The following is a 16,855-nucleotide window of genomic DNA, read 5'->3' as shown; positions in this document are numbered from 1 at the left end:
ATTTGTTAATATGGTCTATCACATTGATTGATTTGCATATATTGAAGAATCCTTGCATTCCTGGGCTAAACCCTACTTGGTCATGGTGTATGATCCTTTTAATGTTCTGTTGTATTCTGTTTGCTAGTATTGTGTTGTGGATTTTTGCATCTATGTTCAGTGATACTGGCCTCTAGTTTTCTTTTTTTGTGACATCTTTGTCTGGTTTTGGTATCAGGGTGATGGTGGCTTTGTAGCATGAGGTTGGGAGTGTTTCTCCCTCTGCTATATTTTGGAAGAGTTTGAGAAGGATAGGCGTTAGCTCTTCTCTAAATGTTTGATAGGATTCACCTGTGAATCCATCTGATCCTGGGCTTTTGTTTGCTGGAAGATTTTTTTGTGTGTGTGGTATGCGGGCTGCTCACTGTTGTGGCCTCTCCCATTGCAGAGCACAAGCTCCAGACGCGCAGGCTCAGTGGCCATGGCTCATGGTCCTAGCTGATCCGTGGCATGTGGGATCTTCCCGGACCGGGGCACGAACCCATGTCCCCTGCATTGGCAGGCGGACTCTCAACCACTGTGCCACCAGGGAAGCCCTTGCTGGAAGATTCTTTTTGTTGTTGTTGGGTTATGCGGACCTGTCACTGTTGTGGCCTCTCCCATTGCGGAGCACAGGCTCAGTTGCCATGGCTCACGGGCCCAGCCGCTCCGCGGCATGTGGGATCCTCCCAGACCGGGGCACGAACCTGTGTCCCCTGCATCGGCAGGCGGACTCTCAACCCCTGAGCCACCAGGGAAGCCCTGCTGGAAGATTCTTAATCATAGTTTCAGTTTCCGTGCTTGTCACTGGTCTGTTCATATTTTCTATTTCTTCCTGATTCAGTCTAGGAAGGTTGTGTTTTTCTAAGAATTTTTCCGTTTCTTCCAGGTTGTTCATTTTATTGGCATATAGTTGCTTGCAATAACCCCTCATGATCCTTTGTATTTCTTCAGTGTCAGTTGTTACTTGTAGTTTTTCATTTCTAATTCTACTGATTTGAGTCTTCTCCCTTTTTTCTTAATGAGTCTTGCTAATGGATTATCAATTTTATCTTTTCACAGAACCAGGTTTTAGTTTTATTGATCTTTTTGTGTGTGTGTGTGTGCTGTACGTGGGCCTCTCACTGTTGTGGCCTCTCCCGCTGTGGAGCGCAGGCTCTGGACGCGCAGGCTCAGCGGCCATGGCTCACGGGCCTAGCCGCTCCGCAGCATGTGCGATCTTCCCAGACTGGGGCACGAACCCGTGTCCCCTGCATCGGCAGGCGGACTCTCAAACACTGCACCACCAGGGAAGTCCAGTTTTATTGATCTTTGCTATCATTTCCTTCATTTCTTTTTCATTTATTTCTGATCTGATCTTTATGATTTCTTTCCTTCTGCTGACTTTGGGGGTTTTTGTTCTTCTTTCTCTAATTGCTTTAGGTGTAAGGTTAGGTTGTTTATTTGAGATGTTTCTTGCTTCTTCAGGTAGGATTGTATTGCTATAAGCTTCCCTGTTAGAACTGCTTTGACTGCATACCATAGGTTTTTTGTTTCTTTCTTCTTTTTCTTTTTTTTTTTTCGGTACGCGGGCCTCTTACTGTTATAGCCTCTCCCGTTGCAGAGCACAGGCTCCGGACACGCAGGCTCAGTAGCCATGGCTCACGGGCCCAGCCACTCCGCGGCATGTGGGATCTTCCCGCACTGGGGCACGAACCCATGTCCCCTGCATCGGCAGGCAGACTCTCAACCACTGCGCCACCAGGGAAGCCCATCCCATAGGTTTTGAGTCATCGTGGGTTTTTTTGTTTTTTTTTGTTTATTTTTTAACGTTGAATAACAAAATTTTTTTTTGAATTTTAGGATTTTATTTATTTTTTTATACAGCAAGTTTTTGTTAGTTACCCATTTTATACATATTAGTGTATATATGTCAATCCCAATCTCACAATTTATCACACCACCACCACCACACCTCCACTTTCCCCCGTTGGTGTCCATACATTTGTTCTCTACATCTGTGTCTCTATTTCTGCCCTGCAAACCGGTTCATCTGTACCATTTTCTAGGTTCCATATATATGAGTTAATATACGATATTTGTTTTTCTCTTTCTGACTTACTACACTCTGTATGACAGTCTCTAGATCCACCCATGTCTCTACAAATGACCCAATTTTGTTCCTTTTTATGGCAGAGTAATGTTCCATTATATACATGTACCACATCTTTTTTATCCATTTGTCTGTCGATGGGCAATTAGGCTGCTTCCGTGACCTGGCTATTGTAAATAGTGCTGCAGTGAATATTGGGGTGCATGTGCCTTTTTGAATTATGTTTTTCTCTGGGTATATGACCAGTAGTGGGATTGCTGGGTCATATGGGAATTCTATTTTTAGTTTTTTAAGGAACCTCCATACTGTTCTCCATAGTGGCTTTATCAATTTACATTCACACCAGTAGTGCAAGAGGGTTCCCTTTTTTCCACACCCTCTCTAGCATTTGTTGTTTGTAGATTTTTGGATGATGCCCATTCTAACTGGTGTGAATTGATACCTCATTGTAGTTTTGATTTGCACTTCTCTAATAATTAGTGATGTTGAGCAGCTTTTCATGTGCTTCTTAGTCATCTGTATGTCTTCTTTGGAGAAATGTCTATTTAGGTCTCTTGCCCATTTTTGGATTGGGTTGTTTGTTTTAATATTGAGCTGCATGGGCCTTTATTTTGGAGATTAATCCTTTGTCTGATGATTCATTTGCAAATATTTTCTCCAGTTCAGAGAGTTGTCTTTTCATCTTGTTTGTGGTTTCCTTTGCTGTGCAAAAGCTTTTAAGTTTCATTAGGTCCCTTTTATTTATTTTTGTTTTTATTTCCATTACTTTAGGAGGTGGATAAAAAAATACCTTGCTGTGATTTATGTCAAAGAGTGTTCTTCCTATGTTTTCCTCTAAGAGTTTTATAATGTCCAGTCTTACATTTAGGTCTCTAATCCATTTTGAGTTTATTTCTGTGTATGGTGTTAGGGAGTGTTATAATTTCATTCTTTTACATGTAGCTGTCCAGTTGTCCCAGCACCACTTACTGAAGAGACTGTCTTTTCTCCATTGTATATCCTTGCCTCCTTTGTCATAGATTAGTTGACCATTGGTATGTGGGTTTGTCTCTGGACTTTCTATCTTGTTCCATTGATCTATGTTTCTGTTTTTGTGCCAGTACCATATTGTCTTGATTACTGTAGCTTTGTAGTATAGTCTGAAGTCAGGGAGTCTGATTCCTCCAGCTCCGTTTTTTTCCCTCAAGACTGCTTTGGCTATTTGGGGTCTTTTGTGTCTCCATACAAATTTTAAGATGTTTTGTTTTAGTTCTGTAAAGAGTGCCATTGGTAATTTGAGAGGGATTGCCTTGAATCTGTAGATTGCTTGGGGTAGTATAGTCATTTTCAGAATATTGATTCTTCCAATCCAAGAACATGGTATATCTCTCCATGTGTTGGTATCATCTTTAACTTCTTTCATCAGTGTCTTATATAGTTTTCTGCATACAGGTCATTTGACTCACTAGGTAGGTTTATTCCTAGGTATTTTATTCTTTTTGTTGCAATGGTGAATGGGAGTGTTTCCTTAAATTCTCTTTCAGATTTTTCATCATTAGCGTATAGGAATATAAGAGATTTCTGTGCATTAATTTTGTGTCCTGCAACTTTATGAAATTCATTGGTTAGCTCTAGTAGTTTTCTGGTGGCATCTTTAGGATTCTCTATGTATAGTATCATGTCATCTGCAAACAGTGACAGTTTTACTTCTTCTTTTCCAATTTGTATTCCTTTTATTTCTTTTTCTTCTCTGATTTCCATGGCTGAGATTTCCAAAACTATGTTGAATAATAGTGGTGAGAGTGGACATCCTGTCTTGTTCCTGATCTTAGAAGAAATGCTTTCAGTTTTTCACCATTGAGAATGATGTTTTCTGTGGGTTTGTCATATACTGTCTTTATTATGTTGAGGTAGGTGCCCTCTGTGCCCACTTTCTGGAGAGTTTTTGTCATAAATGGCTGTTGAATTTTGTCCAAAGCTTTTTCTGTATCCATTGATATAATCATATGGTTTTTATTCTTCAATTTGTTAATATGGTGTATCACCTTGATTGATTTGCATATATTGAAGAATCCTTGCATCCCTGGGATAAATCCCACTTGATCATGGTGTATGATCCTTTTAATGTGTTGTTGGATTCTGTTTGCTAGTATTTTGTTGAGGGTTTTTGCATCTATATTCATCAGTGATATTGGTCTGTAATTTTCTTTTTTTGTACTATCTTTGTCTGGTTCTGGTATCAGAATGATGATGGACTCATAGAATGGGTTTGGGAGTGTTCCTTCCTCTGCAATTTTTTGGAAGAGTTTGAGAAGGATGAGTGTTAGCTCTTCTCTAAATGTTTGATAGAATTCACCTGTGAAGCCATCTGGTCCTGGACTTTTGTTTGTTGGAAGATTTTTAATCACAGTTTCAATTTCATTACTTGTGATTGGTCTGTTCTTATTTTTTATTGCTTCCTCATCCAGTCTTGGAAGGTTATACCTTTCTAAGAATTTGTCCATTTCTTCCAGGTTGTCCATTTTATTGGCATAGATTTGCTTGTAGTAGTCTCTTAGGATGCTTTGTATTTCTGCGGTGTCTGTTGTAACTTCTCCTTTTTCATTTCTCATTTTATTGGTTTGAGTCCTCTCACTCTTTTTCTTGGTGAGTCTGGCTCATGGTTTGTGAATTTTGTTTATCTTCTGAAGGAACCAGCTTTTAGTTTTATTCATCTTTGCTACAATTTTCTTTGTTTCTATTTCATTTATTTCTGCTCTGATCTTTATGATTTCTTTCCTTCTGCTAACTTTGGGTTTTGTTTGTTCTTCTTCCTCTAGTTCCTTTAACTGTAAGGTTAGATTGTTTACTTGAGATTTTTTTGTTTCTTGAGGTAGGCTTGTATTGCTATAAACTTCCCTCTTACAACTGGTTTTGCTGCATCCCATAGGTTTTGGATGGTCATTTTTTCGTTGTGACTTATCTCTAGGTATTATTTGATTTACTCTTTGATTCCTTCAGTGATCTCTTGGTTAGTTAGTAATGTATTATTTAGCTTCCATTTGTTTGTGTCTTTTAGCTTTTTTTTCCCTGTAATTGATTTCCAATCTCATAGTATTGTGGTCAGAAAAGATGCTTGATATGTTTTCAATTTTCTTAAATTTACTGAGACTTGATTTGTGACCCAAGATGTGATCTATCCTGGAGAATGTTCTGTGTGCCCTTGAAGAAAAAGTGTAATCTGCTGTTTTTGGATGGAATGTCCTATAAATATCAATTAAATCTATCTGGTCTGTTGTGTCATTTAAAGCTTCTTTTTCCTTATTAATTTTCTGTCTGCATGATCTGTCCATTGGTGTAAGTGAGGTGTGAAAGTCCTCCACTGTTATTGTGTTACTGTTGATTTCCTCTTTTATAGCTGTTAGCAGTTGCCTTATGTATTGAGGTGCTCCTATGTTGGGCGTATATATATTTGTAATTGTTATATCTTCTTCTTGGATTGATCCCTTGATCATTTTGTAGTGTCCTTCCTTGTCTCATGCAACATTCCTTATTTTAAAGTCCATCTTATCTGATACGAGTATTGCTACTCCAGCTTTCTTTTGATTTCCTTTTGCATGGAGTATCTTTTTCCATCTCCTCACTTTCAGTCGGTATGTGTCCCTAGGTTTGTGTTGGGTCTCTTGTAGATAGCATATATATGGGTCTTGTTTTTGTATCCATTCAGTGAACCTGTATCTTTTGGTTGGAGCATTTAATCCATTCATGTTTAAGGTAATTATCGATGTGTATGTTCCTGTGACCATTTTCTTATTTGTTTTGGGTTTGTTTTTGTAGGTCCTTTTCTTCTTTTGTTTCCAACTTTAAAAAGTTCTTTTAGCATTTGTTGTAGAGCTGGTTTGGTAGTTCTGAATTCTCTTAGCTTTTCTTGTCTGTAAAGCTTTTGATGTCTCCATCGAATCTGAATGAGATCCTTGGTGGGTCGAGTAATCTTGGTTGTAGTTTCTTCCCTTTCATCACTTTAAATATGTCACTCCATTCTGGCTTGTAGAGTTTCTGCTGAGAAATCAGTTGTTAAACTTAATGGAATTCCCCTGTATGTTATTTGTCATTTTTGCCTTATTGATTTCAGTAATTTTTCTTTGTCTTTAATTTTTGTTAATTTGATTACTGTGTGTCTTGGCATGTTTCTCCTTGGATTTATCCTGCCTGGTTCTCTCTGCGCTTCTTGGAGTTGGGTCGCTATCCTTTCCCACGTTAGGGAGGTTTTTGACTACAGTCTCTTCAGATATTTTCTCAGAGCCTTGCTCTCTTCTCCTTCTGGAACCCGTATAATGTGAATGTTGTTGTCTCAGAGATCTCTTAGGGTGTCTTCATTTCTTTTCATTCTTTTATCTTTATTCTGTTCCACAGCAGTGAATTACACCATCTGTCTTCCAGGTCACTTATCCGTTCTTCTCCCTCAGTTATTCTGCTATTGATACCTTCTGGTGTATTTTTTATTTCAGTTATTGTATTGTTCTTCTGTGTTTGTTTGTTCTTTAGTTCTTCTAGGTCTTTATTCTTTAATTCTTCTAGTTCTTTGTTAAACATTTCTTGCATCTTCTTGATCTTTGCCTCCATTCTTTTCCTGTGGTCCTGGATCATCTTCACTATCATTATTCTGAATTCTTTTTCTGGAAGGTTTCCTATCTCCACTTCATTTAGTTGTTTTTCTGAGGTTTTATGTTGTTCCTTCATCTGGTACATAGCCCTCTGCCTTTTCATCTTGCCTATCTTTCTGTGAATGTGGTTTTTGTTCCACGGGCTGCAGTATTGTAGTTCTTCTTGCTTCTGCTGCCCCCCCCCCGGTTTATGAGGCTATCTAAGAGGCTTGTGCAAGTTTCCTGATGGGAGGGACTGATGGTGTGTAGAGCTGGGTGTTCGTCTGTTGGGCAGAGCTTAGTAAAACTTTAATCCACTTTTCTGCTGATGAGTGGGCCTGGGTTCCCTCCCTGTTGGTTTTTTGGCCTGAGGTGACCCAACACTGGTGCCTACCCAGCTCTTTTGTAGGGCTAATGGCAGACTCTGGGAGGGCTCACACCAAGGAGTGCCTACCAGAACTTCTGCTGTCAGTGTTCTTGTCCTCATGTTGAGCCATAGCTACCCCGTACCTCTGCTGGAGACCCTCCAACACTAGCACGTAGGTCTGGTTCAGTCTCCTATGGGGTCACTGCTCCTTCCCCTGGGTCCCGATGCACACACTACTTTGTGTGTGCCCTCCAAGCGTGGAGTCTCCGTTTCCCCCAGTCCTGTCACAGTCCTGCAGTCAAATCCTGCTAGCCTTCAAAGTCTGATTCTCTAGGAATTCCTCCTGCCATTGCTGGACCCCCAGTTTGGGAAGCCTGATGTGTGCCTCATAACCTTCACTCCAGTGGGTGGACTTCTGTGGTATAAGTGTTCTCCAGTTTGTGAGTCACCCACCCAGCAGTTATGGGTTTTGATTTTATTGTGATTGCACCCGTCCTATCATCTCATTGTGGCTTCTCCTTTGTCTTTGGATGTTGGGTATCTTTTCTGGTGAGTTCCAGTGTCTTTCTGTCGATGATTGTTCTGCAGTTAGTTGTGATTCCGGTGTTCTCGCAAGAGGGAGTGAGCGCATGTCCTTCTACTCTGCCATCTTGAACCAATCCCCTCGTCGTGTTTTCATTTTCGTTTGTTTCTAGGTATTTTTTGATTTCCTCTTTGACTTCTTAAGTGATCTCTTGGTTATTAAGTATTAGTTATTTATAGTTTACCCTCCATGTGTCTGTATTTTTCACCGATTTTTTCCTGTAATTGATATCTAGTCTCATAGCGTTGTGGTCAGAAAAGATATTTGATATGATTTCAATTTTCTTAAATTTACCAAGGCTTGATTTGTGACCCAAGATATGATCTATCTTAGAGATTGTTCATTCCATGAGCACTTGAGAAGAAAGTGTATTCTGTTGTTTTTGGATGGAATGTCCTATAAATATCAATTAAGTCCATCTTGTTTAATGTGTCATTTAAAGCTTGTATTTCCTTATTTATTTTCATTTTGGTACATCCCAGTTTTCTGAGAGTTAGTAAAAACAGAATCCACAACACATTCAGAGTGCTATGTTAAGTACATTAAGTACTTAATAATTAGGTAAAATTCTGAAGAGAAAACAGGATTTTCAAATATATGCCCATCAGCCCAGTGAAGAATCAATGACACTCCAGATTCTTAGACCAAGCCTGTACAAACATGTGGGGTTTGTCAATACTGGACAAAGAGAATTTCAAGTTGAGTAATTACCCAGATAATTTGATTCTGGAAGAGTTTGCTTTCATCGTGCAAACCAGCAGTTCCCCTCTTCCTGTCCTCCTCTGGTCTCCACCTCCTGGTCCTGTTTTCCCCTAGCATATTTTTTATCTGCATTATCTATAGACAACTATATCCACCTCCGTCTCACTTTGACTGTATAGATGATGGCCTTGGCTACGTATGTACACATTAAATACAGTAGATGTTCAAGGGAATTGGATGGGTGAAGTGCAATGGTCCAAAATCTGTTTTCCTCTACTGTACAGCTCTAGTCACAGTAAAGTGTGTGTTTACAATCATCTAGTGAGTTAATGTGAATTAATTAATTTAGATATTAAGTCTAAAATCCTGGACTGTCTTTTGCAGATCTGGATTATTTGGATGCTTGTCTAGACTTGACTACAGACATATCCATGTGCACAGGCCTATTTCAACATATGTTTAGGCCATGTAGATGATCCAGATAATTCCAAGTTGAAGTATTTCCTACTTTTTATTTTTATTTATTTATTTATTTATTTATTTATTTTTTTGTGGTAGGCGGACCTCTCACTGTTGTGGCCTCTCCCCTTGCGGAGCACAGGCTCCAGACGCGCAGGCTCAGCAGCCATGGCTCACGGGCCTAGCCGCTCTGCGGCATGTGGGATCTTCCCAGACCGGGGCACGAACCCATGTCCCCTGCATCGGCAGGCGGACTCTCAACCACTGTGCCACCAGAGAAGCCCATTTCCTACTTTTTAAAACTGAAGTATAAGGGGCTTCCCTGGTGGCGCAGTGGTTGAGAGTCCGCCTGCAGATGCAGGGGACACGGGTTCGTGCCCCGGTCTGGGAGGATCCCACATGCCGCGGAGCGGCTAGGCCCGTGAGCCATGGCCGCTGAGCCTGTGCGTCCGGAGCCTGCGCTCCGCAAGGGGAGAGGCCACAACAGTGAGAGGCCCGCATAACGCAAAAAAAAAAAAAAAAAAAAAAAAAAAAAAAAAAAAAACTGAAGTATAGTTGATTTACAACATTGTGTTAGTTTCAGGTGTACAGCAAAGTGCAAATATTTCCTGCTTTACTAATGCCCATCCCTGACCACTTTGGATACCTCTCCCTTTCACCTGGATTCTGGGTCAATTAGAATGTCTCTGAGCCAGAGTGTTGATTCAGTACTGATCTTGAGAGTAAGAATGGAGGACAGTAGGAAGCTGCATGTCACCAGGCATGGCCAAAAAAAAAAAAAAAAGAATGGGAGACCGGCATGGATTCCAAAAGAAAAGAGCTCTGCCCAATAGCAGGATGACAAGAATATTCAGGTTGACTCAATGGCCAAGATTTACAAGTGTTTAAATGAGTTTAATGTTTCAGTTTTTAAGTGGCCTTCAGTATACACATCCATATTGGTGATATAACAGAACAAAACTGGTATTTGGAAAATTCACTCATCTATTTTATTCTCTCAAGAGCTAATTCCGAGGTTTGTATTTTACCCCTGGCTACATGTAATGATTAGATAAACTAGATAACTGTTAAATCTCTAAGGTAATTGTTAAATCTGAGCTAGGATAAAATGTGATTGTAGGGGATCTACCCTGGCCATGTTGTCTACTGATCTGTTGCTCTTTTCTTTTGGGGCCATGGAAAGTAAGATGGGGAGAAATGTTGAGGGAGAAGGATAATGGTATATGAGGAGCACTCCTTAGAAGTTTGAACTCACTGGGTTGTAGATTTAGATATAGATTCAGAGACTTCCCCTCCCCCAAATCATGCACCTGTGGTAAGAGTTAATAGGTGCTACCACCTAGGGTATTCTCTTTCTCAGTGCACTCATGGAACTAAACAACAATGCAGATAATGAAGAAAGGAATTTTATTTTAATTTCAAACCCATTGTATGAATTTCTTTCCTAGAACACATATATAATCTGGTTGAGGCATAAATTGAGAGACTGGGAAATGACAGTCTTCCATTTAACTTTTGCCACAGTTAAATCACATGAGGTTAAACGAGTTAATTTAACATAATTCATAGGAAAAGGCAAATGCTGAATTTGTAAGCATTTCTCCAAGGGTGTGAATATCGCAGTACCCAACCCACTGAAAACAAAATCAAAAGCCCTTTATTCACACTAGTGGGTGTGTTTAGCCCTAGGTACCCAGTGTCGGCCTGGCCTTTGTAATTGACTTGAGTGCTTCTGCCCCAGTCATTACCAAGCTCCCATCTCAGGGCAGGACAGTAAGGAGTCGGGCATGAGTCTTGCTGGTGGCTTGTCTTTTCCAAAGCATGTTTTGTGGAACTGGGCCTTTAGGGCTGCCATTTCCTGCACAAATCTTGGCCTCCGTATTTTCTCCTGCAGTCTGGTTTCTGGTTTGGATGCGCTCAGATGACTGGCGTCTCCCGGCTCGCTGACACCCCACAGGAAGTAAGTGTATAAAAGGCCAGAGGCCACAGTTGTTCATGGGAGGAGGATTACGTGGCAAAGGTGGGTGGTTTCCATGTGGAATACTGTTGAGAAGTGCTCCAGGGCAGGGACTGACCAAACTTTTTTAGTGGTCGAGGCACTTATCTGAATTTCTTGGGATGAAAATCATTCCCAGCAGGTCGCTGGTCTCATCTGGGTGCAAGGATAAGTCATTTTTTTTCTGCATCTTTTCAACACATTGACCTTGCAATGTCTGCACGTGGAAGCGTCTCAGAAGTGTGACCAGGGTGACCTTCATCATCACCATGGCAATGTATTTTCCCACACAGGCCCGGGGCCCAAAGCCAAATGGCTGAAAGTACCTGTAAGGAACCTAGGAAAATGATCAGACAATTAGCCAGAGAAGTAAAGGCTAGAGTCATGCATATCTGTTTGATTCACCCTGAAAACACTGTGAGTCAGAATGCTCAGTTTCAGTGACTTGGCCATACTGCTCCTTCATGGAGAGGAATGACTGTAACTCAGATAAGCCGCTTTCTCCCTCCAGTTTGATTCACCCTTTGTGATACAGACACAACTTCAAACAATCCCCTGTTTTGCTTTTCATATAAATACTCAACTAGCTCTGTGGGAAGACCATGGCTTTACTGCTGTTCTGCCAGTCATTGAGGCAAAGATTGTTTTTGTGCCAGGCCATATAACATGATGACAAGGACAAATTTAGGCAAAGGTGTGGATTCCCTGTCTATTAGTGCCAAGGATCTAAATATATTTAGTTATACAAATATTTAATGGGACACCTCTGCCTGTCTTGTCCCCATTTGTAATCACATAATGCCTGGCACTTAATACATGCTCAGTTAAGTTACTTTTGACCAATTGCCAACGTGGCGTGGGTTGCTTATATAGAAATGGAATGAATTAGACAACTGGTTTAACTAAGATCATATTTCCATATGCAGATGGAAAAAGGGGGCACAGAGAGAACTATCTGGATAATTCAGGTTAAAAAAAATCTTTGCCTAGAATTGACATAATGGAGGCAGAATCTCCAGTACACCTCAATTAAAGAAAAAGAACAAGCTGAGACTCTTCTAATTACAAAGTCTTATATAGAATGAGGCCTAGTGCTTGTGGGGCCATTTGGGAAACCAAATCTTTTCTTCTCACTTGATTTCCATCTGAAGCAGAAGTGGATTTCCTTGACTTAGATGATGCTGTGGCTCAATCTACATGATGACAAGGTGATAAGTTTAAATGGAAATGTTAAGTTTAAATGGCTTGGTTAAAGAAAATTTGCCTTATTTTAAACAAATTAAGGGCCTGAATTGTTCACCTTTTGACCTATTTTGTACCTCCATGAAGACATTTCTGAGAGCTGGAGAGCCAGCCTCCTTGACTTGAGGACAGACATGGTGGCCATGTTCCAAGCTAGGAGAAATGTGTTTTCCTGGTGAGGTGTGAAGAAAATGAGTAAACAGAATGAAATGTACATGGTGCAAACACAGAAACAGAGAGGTCTTAAGAGTTGACATTTTCAAGAGTGGTACACTCAGTTTTAGGGAAGGGCTCTTACGTTTTTGGCAAAGTTTTCAAGAGTAAATTCATTGGGCTTGGGGAAAAACTCGAGTCTATGCATTCTTCCAATATTCAGGATAATGTTAGTCCCCTTTTTCACTGGGTAGCCATCGATGACATCATCCTCTAAGGCTTTGCGCATGACTAGGTCCACGACAGGCTGGTACCGCATGCTCTCATAAATAAAGTTTTCTACCACTTTTAGTTTTTGTATGTCATCAATCCATATGTCTCTTTCACCTGTGCGATCAGATAAAAAGGACAAAGGAGGTCATGTTAGTTCAACATGTGATGGGCATAAAACTCCTAGTTTCACATCAGTGTACTTATAGGTCAGTTCTGTCTTGGTTGAAAAAATTTATATATATAATTCTAAAATACTTTATGTTTGGTCCACAGAGTGTCTTATGAAAATTCAGATTTGAAGTCAATTATCTTAACATCTGAGGGATTTCATAGAAATGTCTGGACTTGTAGAGAAATAAAAAAACAGGTTACATTGGACTCACATCCCCACATGGCAATAGTTGGCTGAGGCTGTGTGGCTGTTGAGCCCATTAGAGGAACTTCCTCTCTGCACCATCATGTAGACCTACCTAATCTGCTTCAAATGTTTATTGCCACCTGTGTGGTTCTTGAGTTTTGTCCCCTACTCTGAATTCTAGAAGACATTCATTCCTCCTGTAGTCAAGTGAGATGGTGAGATTAATGATGTTCACAGAAATTTTCTCTTCTGGTATCCAATGCAGTCATCTGTCAGAAAATATCACTGATAGCTACCCACCACCAGTCTCTCCCATCAGGAAACTTGCACAAGCCTCTTAGATAGCCTCATCCACCACAGGGCAGACAGCAGAAGCAAGAAGACCTACAATCCTGCAGCCTGTGGAACAACAACCACATTCACAGAAAGATAGACAAGATGAAAAGGCAGAGGGCTATGTAACAGATGAAGGAAAAAGATAAAACCACAAAAAAGCAAGTAAATGAAGTGGAGGTAGGCAACCTTCCAGAAAAAGAATTCAGAATAATGATAGTGAAGATGATCCAGGACCTCGGAAAAAGAATGGAGGCAAAGATCGAGAAGATGCAAGAAATGTTTAACAAAGATCTAGAAGAATTAAAGAACAAACAAACAGAGATGAACAATACAATAACTGAAATGAAAAGTACATTAGAAGGAATCAGTAGCAGAATGACTGAGGCAGAAGAACGGATAAGTGACCTGGAAGACAAAATGGTGTAATTCACTGCTGTGGAACAGAATAAAGAAAATGAATGAAAAGAAATGAAGACAGCCTAAGAGACCTCTGGAACAACATTAAACACAACAACATTCGCATTATAGGGGTCCCAGAAGGAGAAGAGAGAGAGAAGGGACCCGAGAAAATATTTGAAGAGGTTGTAGTTGAAAACCTCCCTAACATGGCAAAGGAAATAGCAACCCAAGTCCAGGAAGTGCAGAGAGTCCCATACAGGATAAACCCAAGGAGAAACATGCCAAGACACATAGTAATCAAATTGGCAAAAATTAAAGACAAAGAAAAATTATTGAAAGCAGCAAGGGAAAATTGACAAATAACATACAAGGGAACCCCCATAAGGTTAACAGCTTATTTCTCAGCAGAAACTTTACAAGCCAGAAGGGAGTGGCATGATATCCTTAAAGTGATGAGAGGGAAGAACCTACAACCAAGATTACTGGACTCACAAAGGATCTCATTAAGATTCAATGGAGAAATCAAAAGCTTTACAGACAAGCAAAAGCTAAGAGAATTCAGCACCACCAAACCAGCTGAACAACAAATTCTAAAGGAACTTCTCTTAAGTGGGAAACACAAGAGAAGAAAAACCTACAAAAACAAACCCAAAACCATTAAGAAAATGGTAATAGGAATATACATATCGATAATTACCTTAAACATGAATGGATTAAATGCTCCAGCCAAAGGACACAGGCTCGCTGAGGGGATACAAAAAACAAGACCCATCTATATGCTGCCTACAAGAGACCCACTTCAGACCTAGGGACACATACAGACTGAAAGTGGGGGAATGGAAAAAGATATTCCATGCAAATGGAAATCAAATAAAGCTGCAGGAGCAATACTCATATCAGATAAAATGGACTTTAAAATAAAAAATGTTACAAGAGACAAGGAAGGACACTACATAATCTAGGAAACAATCCAAGAAGAAGATATAACAATTATAAATATATATGCACCCAACATAGGAGCACCTCAATACATAAGGCAACTGCTAACAGCTATAGAAGAGGAAATCGACCGTAACACAATAAGAGTGGGGGACTTTAACACCTCATTTACACCAATGGACAGATCATCCAGACAGAAAATTAATAAGGAAACACAGGCGTTAATTGACAGACCAGATAAATTTAATTGATATTTATAGGACATTCCATCCAAAACCAGCAGATTACACTTTCTCCTCAAGTGCACACAGAACATTCTCCAGGATAGATCACATCTTGGGTCACAAATGAGCCTCAGTAAATTTAAGAAAATTGAAATCGTATCAAGCATCTTTTCTGATCACAACGCTATGAGATTAGAAATCAATTACAGGGAAAAGTAAAAAACACAAACACATGGAGCCTAAACAATACGTTCCTACATAACCAAGCGATCACTGAAGATATCAAACAGGAAATCAAAAAATACCTAGAGACAAATGAAAATAGGACGATCCAAAACCTATGGGATGCAGCAAAGCAGTTTTAAGAGGAAAGTTTATAGCAGTGTAAGCCTACCTCAAGAAACAAGAAAAATCTCAAGTAAACAATCTAACCTTACAGCTAAAGGAACTAGAGGAAGAAGAACAAACAAAACCCAAAGTTAGCAGAAGGAAAGAAATCATAAAGATCAGAGTAGAAATAAATGACATAGAAACAAAGAAACAGTAGCAAAGATCAATAAAACTAAAAGCTGGTTCTTTGAGAAGATAAACAAAATTGATAATCCATTAGCCAGACTCATCAAGAAAAAGAGGGAGAGGACTCAATGAAATTAGAAATGAAAAAGGGGAAGTTACAACAGACACCGCCAAAATACAAAGCATCCTAAGAGACTACTACAAGCAACTCTATGCCAATGAAATGGACAACCTGGAAGAAATGGACAAATTCTTAGAATGGTATAACCTTCGAAGACTGGACCAGGAAGAAATAGAAAATATGAACAGACCAATCACAAGTAATGAAATTGAAACTGTGATTAAAAATCTTCCAACAAACAAAAGTCCAGGACCAGATGGCTTCACAGGTGAATTCTATCAAACATTTAGAGAAGAGCTAACACTCATCCTTCTCAAACTCTTCCAAAAAATTGCAGAGGAAGGAACACTCCCAAACCCATTCTATGAGTCCATCATCATTCTGATACCAGAACCAGACAAAGATAGTACAAAAAAAGAAAATTACAGACCAATATCACTGATGAATATAGATGCAAAAACCCTCAACAAAATACTAGCAAACAGAATCCAACAACACATTAAAAGGATCATACACCATGATCAAGTGGGATTTATCCCAGGGATGCAAGGATTCTTCAATATATGCAAATCAATCAAGATGATACACCATATTAACAAATTGAAGAATAAAAACCATATGATTATATCAATGGATACAGAAAAAGCTTTGGACAAAATTCAACAGCCATTTATGATAAAAACTCTCCATAAAGTGGGCATAGAGGGTACCTACCTCAACATAATAAAGGCAATATATGACAAACCCACAGCAAACATCATTCTCAATGGTGAAAAACTGAAAGCATTTCTTCTAAGATCAGGAACAAGTCCAGGATGTCCACTCTCACCACTATTATTCAACATAGTTTTGGAAGTCCTAGCCATGGCAATCAGAGAAGAAAAAGAAGTGAAAAGAATACAAATTGGAAAAGAAGACGTAAAACTGTCACTGTTTGCAGATGATATGATACTATATAGAGAGAATCCTAAAGATGCCACCAGAGAACTACTAGAGGTAATCAATGAATTTGGTAATGTTGGAGGATACAAGATTAGTGCACAGAAATCTCTTGCATTCCTATACACTACTGATGAAAAATCTGAAAGAAAAAATAAGGAAACACTCCCACTTACCATTGCAACAAAAGGAATAAAATACCTAGGAATAAACCTACCTAGGGGGGAAAAAAGACCTGTATGCAGAAAACTATAAGACACTGATGAAAGAAATTAAAGATGATACCGACAGATGGAGAGATATACCATGTTTTTGGATTTGAAGCTTCAATATTGTGAAAATGACTATACTACCCAAAGCAATCTACAGATTCAGTGCAATCCCTCTCAAATTACCAATGGCATTTTTTACAGAACTAGAACAAAAAAATCTTAAAATTTGTATGGAGACACAAAAGACCCTGAATAGCCAAAGCAGTCTTGAGAGAAAAAAATGGAGCTGGAGGAATCAGACTCCCTGACTTCAGACTATACTACA

At 39.6% G+C, this 16,855-nt stretch overlaps 1 protein-coding gene across 2 annotated transcripts in view; it reads right to left on the bottom strand.

Annotated features, from left to right (window-relative positions):
• The window catches only part of LOC308614148 (aromatase-like), a gene marked incomplete at its 3' end in the record, with an annotated part of 97,779 nt that overhangs the window by 57,089 nt on the left and 23,835 nt on the right, over positions 1–16,855 (bottom strand). The window contains exons 8-9 of one of the 2 annotated variants that reach the window (XM_081228335.1): positions 12,359–12,600; positions 10,907–11,155 (exon numbers count right to left, since the gene is read on the bottom strand). The exons of the other annotated variant lie outside the window; for it this stretch is intronic. Of the exons in view, the coding sequence (XP_081084461.1) occupies positions 10,907–11,155; positions 12,359–12,600 (491 nt within the window). Of the gene's footprint in view, positions 1–10,906; positions 11,156–12,358; positions 12,601–16,855 lie in introns of those variants that run through there. 2 annotated transcript variants of the gene reach the window in all.

This window comes from Mesoplodon bidens (genome assembly GCF_964165515.1).
Source record: "Mesoplodon bidens genome assembly, chromosome: 3".
In the NCBI taxonomy this organism is placed as follows: Eukaryota; Metazoa; Chordata; class Mammalia; order Artiodactyla; family Ziphiidae; genus Mesoplodon; species Mesoplodon bidens.
Note: the sequence above shows the minus strand (reverse complement) of the source record. Positions and strands in the feature narration are given on the sequence as shown.